Source organism: Hesperophylax consimilis, chromosome 11 (assembly GCF_061612785.1).
Source record: "Hesperophylax consimilis isolate HC1 chromosome 11, BYU_Hcon_1.0, whole genome shotgun sequence".
Lineage (NCBI taxonomy): Eukaryota > Metazoa > Arthropoda > Insecta > Trichoptera > Limnephilidae > Hesperophylax > Hesperophylax consimilis.
The window spans coordinates 15,203,325-15,227,284 of NC_142846.1; the positions used below are offsets into that span (position 1 = coordinate 15,203,325).

At 34.1% G+C, this 23,960-nt stretch overlaps 1 protein-coding gene across 1 annotated transcript in view; it reads left to right on the forward strand.

Moving 5' to 3' along the window:
• The first annotated feature begins 2,396 nt into the window (after nt 1-2,396).
• LOC149419853 (serine proteinase stubble-like) overlaps nt 2,397-23,960 on the forward strand; it is a 113,546-nt gene continuing 91,982 nt past the window's right edge. Inside the window, exon 1 of the mRNA XM_089637061.1 lies at nt 2,397-2,475. Within this exon, the coding sequence (XP_089493187.1) occupies nt 2,397-2,475 (79 nt within the window). The remainder of the gene's footprint in view (nt 2,476-23,960) is intronic.

The following is a 23,960-nucleotide window of genomic DNA, read 5'->3' on the forward strand; positions in this document are numbered from 1 at the left end:
TGAAGGACTGAACGCAGTTGGCGCTAGCAAAAAATTGTCCAAAGAAGCGAAGTTAGCAGTCCACAATGGAGTGCTGGTACCTACCCTGATGTATGGAAGTGAGGCATGGAACTGGCAAAGAAAGGATGAAAGTAGATTGAATGCTGTTGAAATGAGATCCCTGAGGCGTATGTGTGGTAAAACCATGTATGATCGTGTGAGGAATGTGGAGATCCGCAAAGAGTGCAAGGCTGATGTAAGCGTAATGAGTAAGATCAAGAAAGGGACGCTTAGATGGATTGGGGATGTAGAGCGAATGAGTGAAGAAAGGAGTGTAAGGAGAATAAACGATGCAAATGTGAATGGTAGCAGAAGTCGGGGACGCCCGAGGAAGACATGGCACGACCAAGTGAATCAGATACTTGAGTCGGGCCATGTCAAGAGTCAGAATAATAGAAGAGTATGTATGAGACGATGTATGAATATGAATGTGGCAAGGAGTGTGTGCCAAGACCGAGTTGCCTGGCGGTCCGTTCTCTCTGCCTACCCCTGCGGGGAAACGGCGTGTTGGTTAGTTAGTTAGTTAGTTTTTTGTGAAAAAGTCTGATTGGTATGGTCCGATGCTCTGTAGGAAACTCGCTTGCACAGCGCGGGTGTAAACTGTGTACCCTAAAGTTTAAGTTTAGACTTACGGAATTCAATACTTCGTTTGTGTGAAAGCACTATGAAACAATACATGAAAAAATATTTCATTTTACTTATAGTTAAACGAAACACCATGGATGAATTATTTAGAATTACTGTTTTTATCATTTGAAAAATAAAATGATAGCTATAAACTTTTCAAAAATCAACTAATTGAAGACAGATTCTGTTTTTATTACAAATCAACTACTTTTAGCCTTAATCAGTCATTAACTTATTCAATAGATAGTGAAGAAACTAAATTTTAATAAAAATCAGTCACCAACAGCTTTGGCATAAGTCAAGTTACAATACAAAGTTAACATTATAAGGAATTACAAAATACCATAAATCAAGAAATACAGTTTTCGCATGATAAATCAAAACAATAAAATAAAATAAGATGATAGAATTATTTCACAAAAAAAAATAGGTTATCAGTTTAGTAAGTTGCATTTTATGTGTTTTCAAGTTACAGTTGAAAATGTCTACATCTCGTATGGCATTGCGAGTTTTACAGATACGTCCTATTAATACGTCTGTTTTTTGCACCTTAGTGCACGATCCACTTTTTAATGGAGCAAAATGTTGAGAGAGCACGTTTTTTGTGGAAAGGTTCTTCTGAAATGTTTTCTTGAAAGTTTAAAAATTATAAAGTTGAGAAAAGTTCACAATCTTATGTCACTTTAAGGATAATAATGCATCATTTAACTCACACTGTCGGTATGTCAGGTTCCGATTGGTATATCACGAACGCACGGTTCGTGAATCATAATACAGGGTTTTCCAATAATAGGTGTTAAATGATATTAAATCGTAAAAGATCAATGGTTTCGTTGCTTGTGTGGCACGTAGCGCCGTTTTGTTGAGAGTAAACGCTGTCCAGATCAATACCATCCAATTTTGGCTATAAAAAAATATTAATCATCTCTCGATAGCGCAATCCATTAACCGTAACTGTTGCTCCAGCCTCATTTTCGAAAAAGTAAGGTTCAATAACTCCGCCGGACCATAAACCGCACCAAACAGTCACACGTTGAAGATAAAGAGGCTATTTAACAATAATTCTTGGTTTTTCTGAGCCCCAGATGCGAAAATTTTGCTTGTTGACGAAGCCACGGAGGTGGAAATGGGCCTCATCACTCAAGATGATTTGCATTTGATTCACTCCATTGAATTTTAATAATTTCAATGCGTTGTTGAAGCGTGTATCGTTCCATTTTTATTAACGGCGTAGTTTTTACTTGTCGAATGTCAAAAAATGACAGCTTCAAAAGTAACATCTACCGAAATAGCGGGCTATTCAAAATTACACCTCTTATTGAAAAACCCAGTTGGAAAGAAAGAATTATCATATTTCTCTCGCGCAGGCTTCAATATATCTTTCTAGGGTTAAATAAGCAAATATTCCACATAAACTAACGCTATAGTTTTTCAAGCCATATAATTTTAGTTTAGTTCAATATCCTATGTTTAGGTGAGGTACCCTAGGAGTGAGGTTTTATCAACAGTTGTTTTTCACATTTTTTTCTTCTTTGATGCATGTTTTTGTGACGGCGGTGATCGGGGTACCAGATATATATCACGATATCGATTAAATATTAAGACATTCATCCAAAATAACGTGTTATTTTCAATACTCAGTCGCATTATTCATTAAATATACTAAACACGCCATCTGCCATGTTCCCAATGTTAATTAATGTATGTGTTTTTATGTTGTTCCAGGAGCGATGTCTTGGTGGTGGGCCGTGCTTGTGGCGCTGGGTGCTGCGCCCCTGTGGCCTGCTGCCGGCCAGGCGAGACCGCCCGGTGAGCCACCTTACTCCTTCCATCTTATGTGTCACATGTATTTGATCGCTGAGACGCGCTACGTCTAAGTCTCCAATCTGGGAGGGATGGGGTCCTTACAGTACCGTTTCATTGACAGTCCATACCATCTGGAGATCTATAGATTTTTCGTAGCAAAACAACTACTACGAGGGTTGACATCACGATCTAAAAAAAAATAAAATTGTTTCATGTGTTTTTTTAAGATAGGTTAATTGTTTACCTAAAAAAATATCGCTCCTGGTTCTAAGTTTCGTTTCCGTTTACCAAGTCTACATAATGCTATTTTCATAAAATATGTTTTAATGACTTTTGTAAATATAATATTTTATTTATAGAAAAAAATTCTTAGGGTACAATACTGACAATATTTAGTTTCTCAAAATTCCATCGTTAATAATGTTTGTGCAATGATGGCGGATTATGTTAGCATATTAGGATTGTACCCATAATACCTGGCCGGGAAACCGACGCATTTGTGAATTTATTATAGTCATTTGTCATGTCAAACCTCTTACGAAAAGAATGAATAAATGTCCTCCCATATTTAACCATCCTCTTTGATAGCTTATTCACAGCATAATAAGGATGTATATACATATATTTATAGGTTAATGTATGTATATAATATACATATATAATAATAAACTAGCAATAGGTAGAAAACTCGACTAACTTATCCGATATATGGTCATTATTGATAGGCTCTAGTACCGAATATTAAATTCGGACTACAAATAAATCTTTTAAATAAGCTGTCAAGAATCAATAAGATGGTAAAATAACCCTTTAAATGGATATATTTTATCTAACCTGTGAAATTAAAAATGATATAAAACATAATGTATTTAAAAACTTAAACCTGTTCTTATTGTTTTTTGTTCAAATTATTAGCAAATATATACATACAAAACATGGTATTTTTAGCGTAGCAGAAAGGATAAAAAATATTATAAGCAATAATTATTAACTAGTAGTTAAAAACCCGCTCCGCGGGTTTTTGCTGCTAGGCCCTGCGGGCGGCACTTGGTTGGGCTTCGCCCAGTTTAAGTGATATTAACAACAGTTACATTTAATAGATAGATATTAGGTCATTCACAGAGAGAGGGTGAGTATATATTGTTAAAACACGGAAAAGGAAGGAGTTAATGAATACTAACATGCTCAATTTAGGCATAATAAGAATGACAGTTTGTAATGGACCTGTTTGGGGTAAAATAACGTAAAGAATTTTTTTTTTCATAAATTAAAATACGTTCAGAGAATAGGGAGGAACGAACAGACTATGGACATCTTTGGGACATACTAGAAGCTTTATTATAGAAACCTACGTCGGTAATAGGTGTTAACCACGTAATAATTGAAAAGAGGCGTGATGGAGCTCAACGAATCAGATCATTCCCAAAATCAATTAAATAATTTTTCGCCAATCACGGAGACTAAGGGCGGTTTAAAGACACGAAACACTCTAGGTTGATTTACTGTTGAGCTAACCTTGGGTTCCGGTCCCACGATGCGTGTAAGGGCACTTGGAGAACGACGATAAATCTGCATTCTAAGGTAGAAACGAAGCGATACCCAACCATCGATAACGAAACAGGGGGGTGACGGTTTGGCGAAAGAAGATGGTTTTTTAGAATGTTTTGGTCCAGAAGACATATTACGAGGTGATCCTCATAGCGAGAATTGTTTACGATCGCTGAAGTTCTGAGTGCTATTTCAAGTGTTGACAATGGACACGAATTTTAACTTAAGATGGGATGTTTGGCCGAAATTGCCTAATTATATTAACACGGGGGAGATGCAAGTGGGGTAATTAAGAAAAGACATAAAAGTTAATGGGTCACGAAGTCTTTGATTAACGATCAAAATTTTACGACCTTTTTTGCGCGTAAACAAAGTTACGAGGATAATATATTGAAATTCCTGGATGAAGCGAGAAAAGAGTATATGGATTGGGCTAAAACTAGACGCAAAAAAACTGTAAAAACAGGGATGTACTGGGCGTAGATCACCGAAAAGAAAGGACCAGGAATCGAAAAGAAACCCGAAAGGTAGTTTAGCTCATGATGGAAGAGGTGTCACCGACTCGGGTAGTGGACAGCGATGGATTACGAAAAATTACCAGAAGATATGCGGCGGATATCACGAAAAGAGTCAAAACAGGTAGGCGAAATTACAAAAAACGTGTCGAATCAAATTTTGGAACGAATGCCTACGTATGTCATCACCGAGAGGAAGGTATATGTGTCCTGGGATCACCCACGGATCGTGTAGACACCAATCAAATGCTAGAAGGCAGCACACAAGGAAGGATACTGGATTGCGCAAGCGCTGGACATAATAGGTGAAAAGCTTCCGTTAGTTGGGATAATTTATCGATTATATTATCGATATCAATAGCGAATTTCTCGGAAAGATTTCGAAAACAACGATATAGAAATGAGCTACACCTAGTCTATAGGCCGGAAATCAACCAATATTACGGACACAACACGCGTACGAGAAAAAATAATCAAATAATTTTGCGCAATAATCTACATCGCCGAAAATCATTTACGGGAGGGCGCCCGGAAGTCAGGTCACCGAGTACACGCCTGTACCCGTCTCGGCAGGGGGGTAGGTGTCTACCTCAACTCGGCAGGCGGGGGCCAAAAATCCTGAAACGGGGTTATGCAATTCTAAACTTAACGGGAAGTGAAACCTTGAATTCATAAAGGCGAAAGTCGCACAAATTTTAAGTCGATTTATTCGAAAAAACATTATTAAATAGCGTTGTTTGGAGGGAATCAGGGCTTTTTTCGTTTTAACTTGGTTGGAGTCGAGGCTTCGAGAACTTAACGTCGCGACAGTTTGGTGTGCTATCTTTAAACTAAACTGATAGAGTTTTAAATATAGTGAAGTTGTGGTTTTAATATTAATTGAAATAATTGAAGTGTTTTAAAATTTAATTAGATTCAACCAAAAAAAAAGGGTAAACTCATAATTAGACGATACTAAATTCACGGGTTGGAGTCTCTTGGTTCAGACTAATATAAAACGATGAAACTCGACTGCGGTAATGTTTAATAATAACGCGTGTGCCATTAGAGGAGGAAAAAATAGAGAACCATAATAATTATCAAATGACCTGACGAAAACGGCTAAGACAAAGTTCTAAATTTATTGTGAAATTGAAGAGACAGTGTTTTCCTTGCGAGCACGGGAAGGATTTTAACGGTTTACACGATATAAGAATTGAGTGAAAAAATCGAAGTGAACGTGGCAGATAATATATGAAAGGTTCTAGGGAGGGGAAGGGGGTTTTGGGTAGATCTCGGCAAATACTTACTTAGATACTCTAAAATAGTCGATAGGGAGAGATATCTAGATTAGGTACAGTGGAGGCCAACAGATACCGATGCATGTCAACTATCAATTTACGGTTAGGGAGGAAGAGACCATTCTATTGAAAGAAATGATCCGCTTAAACATTCCGAATTCTAGTATCAGGTAATTTATGTGCTATCTACGGAGCGGCGTATGAAAGTAGAAATTTTAGCTAGAAAAATTAGATACAATATGGTTATAGTTTCTACCGGCGAGTAGACGGGTGACATAGAGAACCGATTTCGAATTTAATACGAACCTTTAACGGCTTAGGGGCTTCTACATCCTACCTACAGCCCCTGGACGTGGATTAATGTACATGTCGTCGATATCCCGACTGGACTGGTAATATAACGATTTTGGGTGAGTGATCTTGCATGAATATATATTTCCAGAACGTTAAAATTGCGACGAAGATGGGGCTGCAACTGATAAAATAGTATCACATTTAGAACTGTTTGCTTGCTTCTAACAGCTGTGTTTAGCGCGAGGCCAATGACCTACTTATTTGTAAGCAGTTAGTGGCGACACACGACCCAAGAGGAAGAAAAGGGACCCCATAAATCACTCGACGTCCGTGCCTGACGACAAAAGTCGTACACTCTACCGAGTTGGCGGCCGCGCAGAGGCACCTCAAATCAACATGGAAGCGACTAGCTGCAACCAACTCATGCTCAAAACAAATAAAAAAATAAAATTAATAATATTTGTATAACCTTATATGTTCACTAACAAATTCCTAAATACCTTTGGCCTCGGCTTAGAACTCACCGTTGGAGTATGTTGTCCGTAAGCTGTCTTGGGAAAGCACACAACTTCCTCGGCTCAGAAGATTTTCTACTTTCCTCATCACGCGATTTCGGGGCGTCAACGTTGTATGGAGAATCACGAAGAGTTCGGAAGGTCATCCCTTTTCGCGGAACCGGGTCGGATGAGAGGACACGAGAGGCAGTATGAAAATTAATGTCAAGTTGGAATGTTTGGGCCTTGGTTCGCTGCGAAGGCGTTTAATTGAACGGGCTCCAAGTCTTTCAAAATCGCGTGGAGGGGACGTCGGCGTGATGAACGAGGGCTCAAAATCGGAGGACGAACACATACTAAAGCGGGGTTTACCCGGAGGTTGATGCAACTCGACTGGAAAACCCTCGAGATCCTTTGCAGCAACCTTCGTGAGGTGGATAGTAGGCCTGGCGGCTAGTGGACGTTGAAAGCCTCACCAGAACAAACCTATTTGAAACATGCACGCGTTTAGCATCATGACAAGGGAAGCAATGAAAATTCCCCTTTTACAGTCAGTAAAGTAGTCCGTCGGAGGAAGCGGGGCGGGGTGATTTGGGATATTCCAACAGGTGCATTACCTCTCCCTCTGACGTGAGCGGTCCGGAGGTGTCAAGGCGACTATAAGAAGAAGTTAGACCAGACCTCGGGGAAAGCCAGACACGTATTGGTTCTTGGGGTTTTGCATTTGGAAGAATAGCGACCATTTCATTTGGGGCAGTGAGGTGCCGACCCAGTTTGCAAAAAAAAAACCTTTTCTCGTCATTCAATCCGTTCCCATCTCCTTTTCTCTCGTTTCCACTTCCATCCGCAACACCCAAAGTTTACTAACCACAGCTAAACCCATTTATCTAGTTTCAGTACATCGTTACAGAGGTCGACGAGAGAGTCCCGGTACTTATGCGGAAACAACACACTATTCAACGAAGGGTTTAATAGCCCGTACACAAGAGGGGGAGGGAGGGGTACGGTTCTATGTCACAATCTAGAATTTATAAACACGGGGACGTTAGAAATGGCGGGGATACAAGGCAATTGTAAAGATATGATAGAAACTGTTAGGTCGATTAGTAATAGGGTCCAGTATCCGAAAGTTAGGTGAGACACGTACTCGTTCCTTGTAGAACTCGCTGAGGGTCGATGGACGTTTTCCCCACACTTTGGCTAAAAAGAACCGGGAGTTACCACAGAAAGGAGACATTAAATACCTACCACCCCATAGCGGGGGGGCTTCGAATTAACAAATCACACAACGTGAAGTTAAGGGATTTATTGTAGGTCATCCCCAAAGCGAAGGCCTTATTTTACTGTGTCCAATATCGCAGGGGCGGGGGATGTTCAGAGTTAGCTAGGCTCAGCACGATATCATTTTGCAAAAGCGAACTGAACGCTGGGGATAAAGAGGTATAAAAACCTCATTCAAGCGAGTTAGGACAATTAGGAGGTCGAGTCAACACAAGTTGTTTAAATAAATGAAATTTTACGTATTTGTGATGGATTATTTCAAATGAAACACTATTATTGACTACATTTCTACAACTGATATTAACTGTTATCGTACCTAATATAATTAGCTCATAGGAGACTTGCAGTGCTTAAATATGTGTTACAACCGTCAATGTCTATAAGTTGAATCAATATCGTATAGTTTGTCACAATTAAAGATAGTTATAACAAAGTTGACTTAAATAATAGGTTATTACATATTGATTAATTGTACCCGTGTTTATGAATACAAGGAGGGTAATTGTGCAATGAGATTAGCAGTCGGTTTAATTAAAGGGTGTTAATTTTACTCCAACTGATGGTAATTCTTTACCTAAAACTGTTACTGTATCTAATAAAGTTTAAAGTTAGATTATATATACACCTTCATCAGGCGAGTAAAAATCTATATATAAAGGTATATTACTACAACATAGCGCCCCTGAAGTGATATCTCACAAAAGCGGCGCTATGCAAATTGTCCAATCAATAAATAAATATAATGTTTTCATTTTATTGTGTATACACCGAAGTCAAAAATTAAATATAGATTGCAATTGGAAAGAAGAAGTGAAAGGAGGGGGGAGGGGTAAGAGTAGGCTGAGTTTATAAGAATTAGGAATTACAATATGAAAGACCAGTTAAGTGGGAAAATATTTAAAAGAGAGTTTATAAAAAAATTCTTGTTAATTATATCTACTTTTATATTAACATGTTTCCTAATTTCTAAAATTTCTTAATTATTTATATTGAAGTATTTTAAGACCTGAAAAAAACAAATAGCATTTAACCATAAAACAATATATTCATAAGACAAATAGCATTTAATAACGGATATCCGAATATATTTTATACCGTTGATATTAAAATAAATAGATATTCTAATAAATTGATAGTTGAAATACTAAATAAAAAAATTAAATATATTCTCTTCAAACGGTATTTCTAAAGATAGAAATAAACAATGGCGTAGAATTCTGTTTATGGATAACGATACTTCTAAAATTATATATAAAACAATCCTAGTACTATTCAACTGGCGTTTTACACTGATAAAAATGAAGAAATATATTCTTAATAATAAAGATACCAAAAATCAAACAAAAAAATCAGAAGTTTAAAAACTCAATTGGGATGATTGTAATTTCTTTTACAAAAGTAGAACCAATAGAAACTTTGAATTCAGAACTAACGAATATCTCAGGGCTCTAAGTGGAAATAGTGAATCTGAGTTTGCAAATCATCTTTTGAATAATGATCACACTTTCGATAAAAATTCAGATCTTAAAATACTTACTCAGGATATAAAGCATCGCAAATAAATAATTTTGAAATTTTAGAAATTCGAAAACTTGTCAATATAAAATCAGATATAATTAATAAGCAAAAAAATAATAATAATGAAAAATGCCATTACAAAGTGATAAGCTTCCAGAAGAAATCTTCTTATTAAACGCTTGTTAATGGTCAAGTATTGTGAGCTGCATATTTAAATATTCGCGCCAGTCATTTGGTTTGTTTTTATACCGCCAGAGGTGCGCTCTGTCAGCCATCTATAGTCGTGCGTATCGGCCATATTGAAGGAACGCGTGATTTTTTATAAACGTATCACGTAACTGTGGATAATTTTCATTGTAATGTAATTAATCCAATGGATTATGAACTTTCTAAAACATATTTTCTTCGATATTATCCAAAAATTATATTATCAGAAACGATGCTTTTGGAGAAATCTCGTTATGAAATCGGGTTTTAATTTTCAAGTTAGCGGAATTTATCCGAAACATACTATTTGAATTCGACCAATCAGAGGGCCCAGACCGTCCAGACGCTAGGATAATAATATTATAGATTACAAATTAAAATCTTCCGAGAAAAAAATGCGCAGCTGACCGGCAATCAGAAGGCTTCGGGTTCAATTCCTGTCAGTGGCATTTATTTTTTTCTGAATTTTTTAAAAATAATTATTGCTAATAATGATTTTGTTCCGTTCATTCAGACAAAATAAGAAAAAAAATAATCATATATAGCTTTAATAAATTCAGCAGATTATTTTTAGATTATCATATTTTTTCAACATCAATGCTAATTAATTGTTTATAGATAACTTCTTATCTAAATAACACATGTTGCTACATACATTATTCGACAATTTGTTCGAGCTAGAGGTTACAAAAAAATCTTATAGGTACCCGATGTAAGATTTCAGTATGATATATTGTGCGAACATGATTGATTGCTCGGTTAATCGAGCATGTGGGTACATTCGGTACAAACTGAAATAATACGTTCTATAAAGATTTGGAGTTTGTTTTAGAGCACCATGTGAACTAGCTCAAGAGACTTCTTGATGGAAAATAAATTGTCTGACCACAATTTAAATGTATGCATGTCCAAGAGACAATTTCCGGTTGGATTGACATCGCAATAATGGGCACCTAAATGTAATTTTAGTCCGCTATGAAACAGCGGTATGTCAGGGAGGATTGGTGTGTGATAATATCACTTCCCAGACCAAATTGGGGTAAATGGAATACACGATTTAAAAAAAAAAACATTTTATAGCTTCACACAGGTGGTCATGAAGAAAATAATTTTCTCTCAAGGCTTCTGTCATATTTCAGGATACTGTGTAAGAGATATTTTTAAGAGAAAGAAGGAGAGTAAGTTCCGGGAGGGAAAACTGTACAGGGGTGGATAGGAATTTGAAAGTGAGTGTGTCCAGGAATGATGGATACATGAATTAATTCCTCCCACTGCGGGCAAGGCAATTGGTCTAGAGGGTACGACTGGAGAGGTCTAAGGGTCTTCCTCAACCAGTCTTTTCTGATCCGGCCAGCCACGCAGTATCAGGGCAGATGCATCAGACTTATCTCTGAACCTGGGCATCTATGCTAAGTCACCAAACGTAGCGAACCACTTGGGGTGACCTATGGCAGAGGTGTTGGTTATACAGTAAATGCTCCCAAATAAAATAAAACCAATTCATAAGTCAAAGCCTTTTCTTCTGTGCCACTTGCAATAATAGATCATATTAAATCCCCCACGGAGAGTATTTTCCACTCAATGATTTCTCAACGCTTTATTAACCTTCTCAGTTTTTAAAATGAAAATAATTCCTAGTAAATACAAATAATATTGATGTACGATATAGCGAGATACACGAGAGTCGAGAAATACCTACAGCCCATAAAATATAGGAATTGCATACGTAACTTATATTTCCTAACGTAATTTGTTTTATAACTCAAGTTTTCTACTCGGTATTGTAGTACAATAAAACTGTACATTCATTTATTTATATTTCATATGTGGTTACCGTTGCGTTGAAATATTTTCTCAAACGTTTCATATCCGAATAGGTTTTGAAATCGTAAAGAAATCTTCATGCAAATAGCTATGGTTTCCATCTTTACACCGGTCACATATCACAAATAGTTAACTGCAAAAAATAATTACAAAAACCGAATCATACTTGCCAAAAAAATTAATGACATTGCGCTACTTTAAAATTCTGCCTGGTCTCGCCAACCTATTTCGCACGTTTCCTTGTAAACCAACAAGATTAATAAGTCAGTGGTTGCTAACTAGGCACTACCGACTGCGCTGATATAAATTCTGTGGTTTGGCCAGAAATGGGTTAAGAAATGTGTGTTATGTTAAGCTAGGTTCACTGTTAACTGATGTTGTGTTGTTCCCACTGTACATGGATTTGGTTATAGAAATGTGGAAGATGCTTATTAAAATGAAAATAAAAAAAAGTTGAACTAAAACTGCTGGCGCATTATATACGGGAAAAGGTAGGTGTGTATTTGCAAAGACTTGATGGATACGAATCCTTAGTCCCACATACCTAAAATGTCACCATGACCAATAATTGTTGCAAGAAGGAGAAGATGTCAAAATCTACCTTTCAAACTCACAATATGCTCAGTATTATGGTATAAATTAATACCCTAGACAAGAAGGATTAATGTGAGATATAAAAGAGACTGCGGGATATATATTTGTTAATTTAGCATCTTGGGGCATGCATATATTGTGGCCCTAATTGCGAAGGGTGAGTCCTTTTTATCCTGAAAACCATTCTGGACTTATCTTATGTTCCAGAACCCCAGATTTAAAATTTTGAGGAATAGTTTCCACAGAGTTATGCAGATGTGTGGAACTTAATTGTCCCATATAATAAAATTGCAGTTGATATAGTTTAGGGACTGGTTCTTCGAGGGTGTTCTTCTGGGCTTATCCCAGCAGTAACTTCTAACACCAACTCATACAGTGGTCTTAAATGGTACAATGTGGTACAAAACTATTGTATATAATGCTCGTAAATATACTTCTAATTAGCCCTACTATCAAATTAGCCGAGTTTAACAAATATTTGAAGAATTCAGAAATATGGAACTCTACTCTAATCTTTTTTGTCAGTTAAATGAATAATTCAAAGGTTTGCGAGGTAAAAAGATGTTGTGTTGTCCTATAAATTTTGTTTGGGGGAGTTCACCATTAGAGAGTTTATAACTAAAATTGATTTTGACTTGTTTTTATTAAATTTTTTGATTAAACAGTTTATACGCCGATTTCATTAGAACAGTTATTTTGGAACATTTTTCAACTAAAGCGACTTTAAATATTCATTGAAGTTTGTTAAATCATCCAGGATGACTTATAAAAATGTATATTTTATTGTCATTATCACAAATTAAATTTTTGTTTATTTTTTTTTTAATAAAGAAAAAAGTTTAAAAAAAACATAAATCTATGTAGAGCGTAGAGCCCAAAATGGTGATCTTTTTCAGTTTCAACTCTATCAAAAATGCACGAAAATTCTTGTGAGTAATGTAAAGCATACAATTTTATTATATAGAACTTTTGTAATTGATTACAGAACATAAAATAATTTAGTTATTTCATCATTCTAGAAGTATGAACAGACCGCGCTGCAAATTTGCGGTCAAGAGTGAGTTTCTAATTCGGTAACTGAATTATTGTTCTGTTGGTAAGAAATTATCTTCATAGGCTTTACCTAGTTCTATAATATAACAACATAATACAATACTAGTTGGTAGCTGAGTGAACACAATCGTTGGGTTCCCACCCAGACGTCGCGCGTCGCATCGTGGGTTCAATCCCTCAATCAGTAGACAAATTATGTTTTCCGCTTATATTTATGGAGGTTGTAGGAATTCGAATATTGTAAGGCTTATTTTTTGTTATCATGTTTATTTTATAGAAATCCATTTTAATTTAAACATTTTCTCTCATATATTCAATGATATTATTTTCCAATTCATAAAAAATAGGCAAGTTACGGATTTTTTTCCATATACGTACTTATAATTAAGACAACTTAATTTTATTTTTATTACCTAGTGGATGGTTAATTTAATCGGAAATCACTAACGTACAAAAATTTTGATTTGTTTTTTACAATATTATTATTTTTTTAATGATAAACTAATGTTTACGAGACATCGTTTTGAATATTATTTTGTAACAATAATTATAAGCCTGAAACACCTACATGAATTGAAAAAATCTTTTCGAGAAAAAATACATGCCGCCTATGGGAATCGAACCCACAGCCTTCCGATTGCTGGTCAGGTGCTCTACCAATCGGTGGCGTGTATTTTGTCTCGGAAGATTTTTCTATTTTGATAGGTGTTTCAGGTTAATAAATATTGCTTAAAAATAATAAATAATATTGTTGATTATGTAAAAGAACCTTTACAAAAAAATTAAATATTGTTAAGTTATTGGTAACCATGAAGAGTTTGTCTCTCTTTAACAATAACAGCAAAAAAAATCTGCCGTGAAGGCTTTCGATTGTGAGTAGTGATGTGTCTATGCCTCGTTTCCATGCCAGTCTACTTTTATCGGAATAGACAATAAATTATTGCGATGACAGTTGTTACTACGGTTGTGACTTTCATTGTTGTTTATTTGAAGAAGTGGACAATGTCGAAGAATTTATACAATGAACTGCCTAATGGCAGTGATTTGTCGCGTTTCACCGTTACGGCATTCTTAGATATTCGTATGTTCGTTTTGATTACTTCCAGATAGCCATACAAATACAGTAGTTCAAAAATATATTTGTAAGGCCAATGTTTAACTGTATACAGTTTATGTAAAGACCACACAGGAGTTCAAACAGCCCGTAGTCATTTACGAGTATAATATACAATCGATTGAGTAGGGACTCAATGGGATATTAAATTAATGGAACAATATCTATCATTATACGATTTAGAAAATCACAGGAGAAATAGCCTAATGATTGTCTATCGATATAAACATCATCATTTCGCTAAAGGAGGAATTACTCTAAGCCACTGAGCTATTGATGCACATTTAAGTAAGATCCTCCGTAAGATTGCTAACGAGCGTGATTTATAAAGATTGTGCTGTAATATTGTTTTTCTAATATGTACGAGTATGTAAACTTGGATAGTGATGGATATTACCTCCCCCTCTTTGTAATTATTCAAAGTAGCTGAACTTTTAGAAATAAGAAAAAATTGTTTATATGTCCATTTATGATAAATGTTAAATTTAATTTTATTATTTACTGAAGTTAGTGTCAAATCTAGAAAATTAATTGTAAAATCAATTGATGCATTACTGCCTACCTCTAAAGTGAAATGATTTTCCGTCGTTATACACAAGCAAGAGAGCTAGAAATATAAATATTAGAATTACGAAACATTTAAGATGTTTAAATAACAATAATTTTTATTTTTATTTTTTAAAAATTAAATAGTATAATTATTAAGTTCTGCCAGTATTTTTTGGTTTTTGTTATTGTTACAGCTGTTTCAGCTTTCAAGGCCATTTTCAAACTGTCAAAGTTCTCTGTCACAGTTTGAAAATGGCCTTGAAAGCCGAAACAGCTGTAACAATAACAAAAACCAAAAAATACCTGCAGAACTAATGAGAACTAACTAATTATACTATTAAATTTGATTTAAATTAAATTTAAAAAAAAATTAAATGGAGTTCTACGAATTAAAGACAAAAACAATAAATATATACAATAATTTTTCAGTTTGCAAATCATCTCATTTCACTGGTCATACTTTTAATGATACAGGGGTTACAATTCTTCACCGTAATAATAAAAGCAAAAAATTGGATAATTTATTAAAATTGGATAAATCAGGATATTTTTATTCATCTAGTACAATGAATAACCAAATTAATCTATCGTTTAGTCCTATTCTAGATATATTTCCAGTTAACCGCTCTGTTCTTCCTAATCCTGTAATTACCCCTTCCATTTGTTCCACCTCTCCCTCACACACCTGATGTTTTTTATACATGTAATATGTCAATCTTTTGTATCGTTGATGAGTTTTTAATATTCCCCGATGAAGGAAGGATTCTTTCGAAACGAGTAGAGTTTATAAAATTAAAGTATAACAAATTATTATAAGCAATAACTAGTCGCCTGAAATATCCATACAAATTGAAAATATCTCCCGAGTAAAAATAAATGCTGCCGACAGGAATTGAACCTGCACCTTCTGATGTCCGGTAAGGTGCTCTGGACCACTGAGCTACGTTGGTTTATTTTCAGCATGCCAAATAATTCAATATGTACTAGTACTTCAATCAACAATTACTGCTTATTATATTTTTTCACCTAAATTAAAGTGATCAAAAACAAATTTATGTGTTTTTATTGAAAATTATTACGAGTCACAATGTAAATGCTTTTTACAAATAAGTAATTTTGTCATGTTTTTACATGTTACAATGTTGCCACACAAATTAGCTGAGAATTATTATGAGTATCACTTTGTCATTTCAACTGGTTGAAAATATTTAAAAAAAATTAAAGTTAACATAGGTACGTATGATGTCATTTAGTACTCTTTCTAATACTTTTCATAACCTGCTCCTCAAAATGGCCTAAATTGGTACGGTAAATTAAGCTCATTGGATCGAAAAATATGTTATATAATATGTAATGTAATATTACATGATAAAGAATAATAGCATTACGCATTTTTCGTCGTGCAATCAATGATCAGCTTCATCAAAATTAAATAAATTTAACTTTCTTACGGAAGTTTTTAGCTATTGTTATTGTACCTGTATTGTGTTCGCGATATTTATTTAGTATGGCTCAATGTTAGTTTTATTTCCTGGATTGTTATTGCAGAACAATGGCTTCAATAATGATGTTAGTTTGATGTCATATGTCGTGAGTGATGTTACATTTGGAGCAATTTATTACAATTTTACGTGTTTTATTGATGTTACGTTTGTTTAAATGTTGCAAGAGTTAAAATAACCGAATTGAGGTAGGCATGGAATTACTCAAGATATATTATATAATAATTGAAATTTAAAAAATTCTTAGGTAGCTACCTCAATTGTTTGATTTATAGAAAACCGGCATCATTTAACGGTAATAACTAACAGTTTTGAATAAGCTTATTTATTTATTTTATACACGGTATAAATATACAGTAAACAATAATTGCATGTCGCAGTATACAAGAATAACCAAATACTAGAAATAGTAAAAAAATATATCTGTGGAATTTGATCGTAAAATGACGACACAAAGTATAAAATTGGTACAAGCTCTAGAAGGATATAGAAAGAGATATAAGTACACAAAATATAATATTAAGTATAAGTAGTATTAGATTAAATTAATTGTTAATATCTCTGCCTTTGCTTGCAGATTTAGTGTGTTGGGAACTCTTGATAAAGTAAAAAGGTTCTTTACAATAATTGCGTGTATTTACGTTACAATAAATAAGTCTGGATTTAGCTATACTGTTCATTACCCGAGGGTTGGTAATTCTCTCTTTATAGAAGCTTGAAGTCTGACAAAGATACCCCACAGGCAATTGCTACACTCTAGCAACATCTGTCGGACTCTGGAGTAAGCTTTCTGACTGGTACCATCTATCGCTTGAATACCCAAATTTTTACCATACATAACATGAATATTGATTGATTTTCCGTGCAGTTTAATAGACCCGCCATATTTGCGTATCTTGTAGTTCTTTTAACATATGTCACAAAATAGTAAAACTGCCTCTGTAAACTTTTTAATTTGTAATCTTCTCCATGATATATTGGTGTATAACCGTTATATGGAGAACATGAAAAAAAAATACATACTTTCATTGAATTATTGTATTTTTTTGTAAATAATTAGACATACTATCCATCGTGCCATTGATAGTATGGTCACCCTGTGATTGTGGCTGATAACTCGCCACGGGTCCTTAGTTATACATATATAATATTCAGTATAACGTTTTTATAGTGAATTATTAATGTATTAACCAGTTGTAACTTTTTAAAATTTGAATAACTTTTATTTTGTAGTTTTTTAAAAAATATATAAAAAGTTTGTAAATGTAAATTTTTTATTTACTGTAATTGTAAAGCTGAATATTTCGACTGCCCTGAGATTGCAGAAATGTCCTAGTGAGTTAACTTGTGCTCTCTTTTTTTATTTTTATATACATAAGCATACTAGGTATATAATATTAAGGAATAATTTATTACATCTTGCTTTTTCTTCATAAGCTCATATCATATCTATACGATATCAATTTAGGCTTTTGGGTGTTATTTTCATTATCTCTTCACTTTTAAACGGATAAATCACACGGTTTGAATCTATATACAAAAAAATGTTTAAGGAGAGCGTGGAAGAATTTGATTAAATCACTACATTATTGATTACTGTTTAAAAACTTAAGTAATAAATTGAATGAAAATGAAAGGAAAATATGATGGTAGGTTTTTTTGTGATTTTATGGAATATAATTAATATTTCGATTTTGGGAAATAATTATGTAAGGGTATTGAAAAATCAAAAATATATTTGCTACGTTTGGTGATTTAACAGGGCTGCCCGGGTTCTGGGGTGTGGTTTTAGATTGTCTAGACCACCTACTGCGTGGTGGGCCGGATCGGGTGAGACTGGTTAAGAGAGACTCTTTAACCTCTCTAGCAAGACTCAATCGACCCATCGCCTTAGACCGCAGTGGGAGAATTAATTCTTAAGTCCGTCTCTTGGACATTTGGACACATTTGGATTCCCACCCATCCCTCATGCCTGTTTACTTCCTTGAATTTCCTCTCCCACACAGCATCCCCAAAATGACATAGGCCAGGAAGAAAATTATTTTCTTTCTGTAGAGCTAATTAAAAAGAATTTTTTTTTTCGAAAATACAGGCCAAAAATTAAAAAAAAAGTTTCACTGTTCATTTTTATTTCATTAAAATTGAAAATCAATATATAGGTTAGGCACACCTTTCATTCAGTCTTTATCACTTATAAACGTGTTTGAAATTTTACACAACTGGTAAACAACCCTATATTAATGGTTATTAACGTATTGAAAATTTGATTTCCATTAGGTGTATCAAATTTAAAAAATGTTTATTAGTAAGGGGGATTATCTTTTGGACACAACCATATCATTTTACATATCTCATAACTATACACGGAGAAAACTAACTGATATGAAAGATTGTAATTTTATTAAAAAATCCAGTCAAAAATGGTCTAATTATTCGTTTTAAAAATGGGACTGGAGGTTTATAACGAATAATTTGACAAATTGCATCACAGTAAAGCCCGAATATGTTACGAGGAAGTCGGAACACGAGTTATTCAAAATAATAATAGTTTCGATTGTCGTTCATTATATTTATTCGGACAAGAGCACCTACGTGAACACGTTTTCAGATGTATTCTGAATGACTAATATTTTATTGGGAAATGATCACGCAGTCACATTTTTGATAGAATAATGATAAAAAATATTCATGAAAAATATAATTGAAGTTTTGCGAATTATGCAACGTTTTTATAATAAGCGATAACTTAACATTGTATGCCGCCCGCCCATTTCAATGTTGTGAATGCATCGTAAAAAATTTCAGTTATGTTAACAAAGAGGAATAAAAGTATTACGATTGATGGGAATATTCAGTATTTACGATCGAAACTTTAAAAAGAAACTTTAACTGTTATTTTTGGGTGGCTTAAAATACGTTCATGCCGTTCGCGAGTATTAAATTTTGGCACTTTATTTCAGCAGACAACATGGCACTTAAGAAAGTATCATGTGAACCAACATTTTGACAGTAAAAATAATCATACAAAATTCTTTGTCACAGCGTGACTTTGAGGCGATTAAGTGAGAAAGGTAAATGTCGTTTTAATCTTCTTGTTGATGTGCTAAAACCGGTTAGTTATGAATGGAGCGCTATTTTTCACTTAATGGATTCACGCTATCCAAACTATCATTTCTACTTCTATCACAAAAATGACTGAAGCATTAGAATGAATGGCTAAATGTATGTATGTGGATGAGGCATGGAGTGTTTACCAAGACCGAGTTGTTTGGCGGTATGTTTCTGCCTACCTTTAGTTAGTTTGTTAAGTGTGGAAGTGAAAGGGAAAACAAAGGTTTGGAAATATAGTAACTATCCTGATGTATGGCAATGAGGCATGGAATTGGTGAAAGTAGACTAAATGCTGTAGAAATGAGATCCCTGAGGCATATATGTGGTAAAAACATGCATGATGCAATTTGGAGATTCGCAAATATTGCAAGGTTGATGATAAGCGTAACGAATAAGATTAAACGAAGGATGCTTTGATTAAAGAGCGAACGAAAGAATGGAGTAAGAAATGTAAAGAAAAGGAGAATATATTACGCCCCGAAGTCGGGGACGCCCAAGGAAGGGTTCCATGATAACTCAACACAGTGACAATTCAACACAGTGACAATTCAACACACCTTTAAAAAGCGATAAAAAGTCATTAGAAACGATGAAAAAAAATAAAATTTAAACCTAACCTAACCTAACCTAACCCAACCTACTTAAGCCAGTTTTCAATTGTGAATGGCGGTCTTACACAACGGCGATAGCTCAAATGAATAAAATAAAATTTACTTGCGCAAGCCGGGATTTGAACCGGCGACCTTCTGTGTCTGTGTCTGTTTCATATATTCATTAAGGTTTGTCGATATTAGGGTGAATGGGTTCGCTGCTTTAATGCGCCACAGAATAGCTGGGACGAGTCAGCGCTACCAGAGATCGAACAACACTCTTGTCCAGGCTGTTGCCCAGTGGCAGGGAGCGCCTCTACACCAGAGATGGAGAATTTCACTCAAGCCACCATAAAGTCCTAATGTGCTCATCAATGTATTCATTATTTATTTATTATTTTTATTTTTATTTATTTCTTTATTCATTTTCTTTTTATGTATTAACTTAAATGTAAACTTTTATGGCAGGCAGAGCATTGTACACACCACTGTGTCCAGCTGAAATAAACATTATTATTATTATTGTCTTCTGAATTCTGTCCCTTTATGAATGGTCACCCGTAGTTACGATTTTAAATGGAAGTTAACAATATCAAACACAAATTTAGACTCATCAACATAATATTTCATAGAATTTTCCCTTTGCGGAAGTAGGTAGTAGTCAAAAACAAAATATTGCTTCACTTCTATAAACGGTGCCCCATTGTAAGTACAGGGAAAGCGGATGACAATACACTCGCCATTGCCATTGTGTTATGTCTTGTCATGTATATAACGCCATTTCAACATCAATACTACACTTCAATTAAAATAACTATCGTTTGTCTTTAAAGTGGTATCCACTTCAAGGAGTTTACGAATTGTAAGAATGTGCGGTATGTACAAGAAGCCCTGTGAGGTGTACATTGTTTTGTGAGTTAATTAGGAAGTGCTTAGAATACATAAAGCGTGACATGAATGTTAACATCTTTTTAAATTATTGCCTTTGTTGTGGAGCATTTTAAAATAAGTATAATACTTATTTTCGTATTGTTTATTTTTTGAGAACAGTGATTGCACTTGAGTGAGGATCAGGTAAAATGTACAGCAAGATTGATAAATCATCTTGATGATTACATATATGATGATCCCAAGCTCATTCCAAGTAATTAATTCAAAATATTTGTCTTTCAATAGGATGATGTTGAAAACACGTTTCATACTGTAATATAATCAATATTTTTAAATGTATATATCTAATAGAAAAATGGCTTTCAGCAGATTTTGTCAGCAGGAGAATAACCAACCGCCAAACATACTACTCGTAATTTTAGTTGTGGTTCATTCTGTGATTGTAACTCTGGTTCAAGTAACTCGGATTTGTTTTGAATTTTAAGTTCATTTTCAATATTGGAATTGATTGTGTCAAGAAATCAGACTAACGATAAAGTACCTATCTACAGTATAATATTTTAACCGAAATTTTTTTTTTATGTTTTCAAAAAATGAACTGATTTTTAAAGAATTCAGGCTTTGGTACATATCTTAACAGAAAACTATTTTAATATTAATTTTCAAAATAATTCCTTTCTGTAGGTATTCGCACAGTATTTTGTCGTAGGAACTCTAATTTCATAGCGGGATCGGCGTTCGAAAGATCGAAACCTGTATTCAGTCAAGTGATAAACCCATAATATATAATATTTTTTTATCAGAAAATTATTTAATTATACATTTGAAATGTGCATTTCTTTTGTTTAAATTTTTTCGGCTTAATTTTGACAAGGAAGATAAGATTTAGTGATTTTTCGACAGTTTACGCTTTTTAGCTAACATTCAATTATCAGAATTATGAACCTTTCAGAATAAAACTGTATTGTATGTATTTGATTTGAATGCGAAGACTTAAATGAGGTATAAAATTTTGACGATGAGAGGCACAAAACTCGCTTTATTCTGCTTCAACGATGAATCAACGAAAACATAATGAAAGCATTAATCGGACAAGTGTCCGAGTGACCAGGGCTGGACCTTCAACTTTTATCTTACCCAAATCGTTCTATCCAGACTTACTTCAGTCTAATGGGGATGCTATAATCCAACTGACTCCGGGCAGTTGGGACTGTTGTGCAGCGAAAAAAAAGTTGTTGTGAAGACAAAAAAGCGCGGGGTTTAATATGTATAAACCTCCTTCTTTAATCACTATAATTTGATTTTTCCAACTATCCTCGTAAAGCAAACTTCATTTGGAAAATAAAAATCTCTATCGCTAAGAAACAAAGTTTTTATACTTTAAAACACCTCTTTTTATTAAGAGATGTATTTCAAATTACACATTTTTTTGGTTGATTGAGGATTAAATCTTCCTCCCCAGGGACAGTAGTCGACGACGCTAACAACTGAACCAAATCAATAGGACCGACATTTATTTCATATATTAACTGTCATAATGTCATTCAATTTTAGAGAAATGCGTATATATCCACGCACGTATGCGTGATTGGGTTCATATAATGCATAGTCATCGACAACGAGTCTATTTGTCGACGTTTAGCACGATCGAATGTCAGGAGGTGGGTTAATTTCCTCTTCCAAGTTAAATTCAAATAGATGTATTTTAAAAGGGTCATTATTTAATTGTTCACGAAAACAAAAGTTAAATTCCAAATTTTAAGAGGGTCAATATTTAATTGTTCACGAAAATAAAAGTTAATTTCCAAATTTTAAAAGGGTCAATATTTAATTGTTCACGAAAACAAAAGTTAAATTCCACAAGATGTATTTTAAAATGGTGAATATTTAAATTGTTTATGATTGGCAAATATCGTCTTTACGAACATATATATTAAGATTCATCAAATTTCAGTGTTCGGAGTTGCGCTCGTGAATGTGTCTGTAGTTTAAATGTCCGTGTCGATGAATTGAAATAAGAAAAAATAGGTTTTTTGAGTTTTCGTACGTCTTCTTCTTTTCATAGCATTGTCTAGCGCCTTTCTCATTCCATCTGCAACTATGGTTGATCCGGCGCTGAGCACATCCAGTGGGTTCGCGAGAAAACATACATTAAACATGTCAAACTCGCATCAGTTGTAAATTAATTGGAAGTAAAGCATCTGGGTCAATATATGTAGCCGATATATCGTTAAATAAGACCCGTCGCGCCAACAACATTCTACAGGTAAAACAAATCATGAAATCGATATTGCTTGTTCGCTACAAAGAAATGGTTTTTATTGGGTGAATAGCAATTTATTGGGATACTAAAGGTGGAATGATACCTATCATTGTGTGTGGTAGAGTTTCAGTAAGGAGTTTTGAGAAGTTCTCTTGCATGGTAGTGTAAATGGAAATAAAGATTTATAAATATTGCCAAAGGTTAAATTCATAAAAGTTAACGAATAGTAAAAAGATATATCTGACGCTTTGTAGTAGAGAACCCTTTCTCGACAAGTTTCTATTTGAACAACATAATATGCTTTCGAGTGTTTTTACGAACCTTTTTTTATTTTAGCCTTTTTTTGTGAATGGTTTAAATCGTGAACAATTTAGGTAACTATATTATTACTATTTTTCACGTGACTTAGGAAAGTTTTAACCCCTAAACCTCTGACATTCTGTCAGAATACAGATTTCACCGAAAATATTTTCGTATTACATTTGAATTCAGAAATACTCGCTGCTTTTGAAATACTTTTCATGAAAGCAGATAAAATACTCTTTCAGATTTTAGTATTACAATCGACATACTTAATTAAAAATAATAAAATCTTATATAAAGCTTTGAGTCGCTTACCGATGGTTTTATCTATCGTGTAATTACCACTTTAAACGAAAATAATTTTTTTTTTAATTAGACAAAGGTTTTATAAAAGTTACAATTATTAGTTTAAAATAATAAAAAAAAAAATATTTAAAATTTTGCAAACCTTGACAAATTTTTTTCAAATGCTAAATGTTTTTTCATTGAAGTATTTCAAATATTTGGTAAATTTTTAATGCAAAATGAAAGCTCGGTATACTTTCTTTGCAACACTG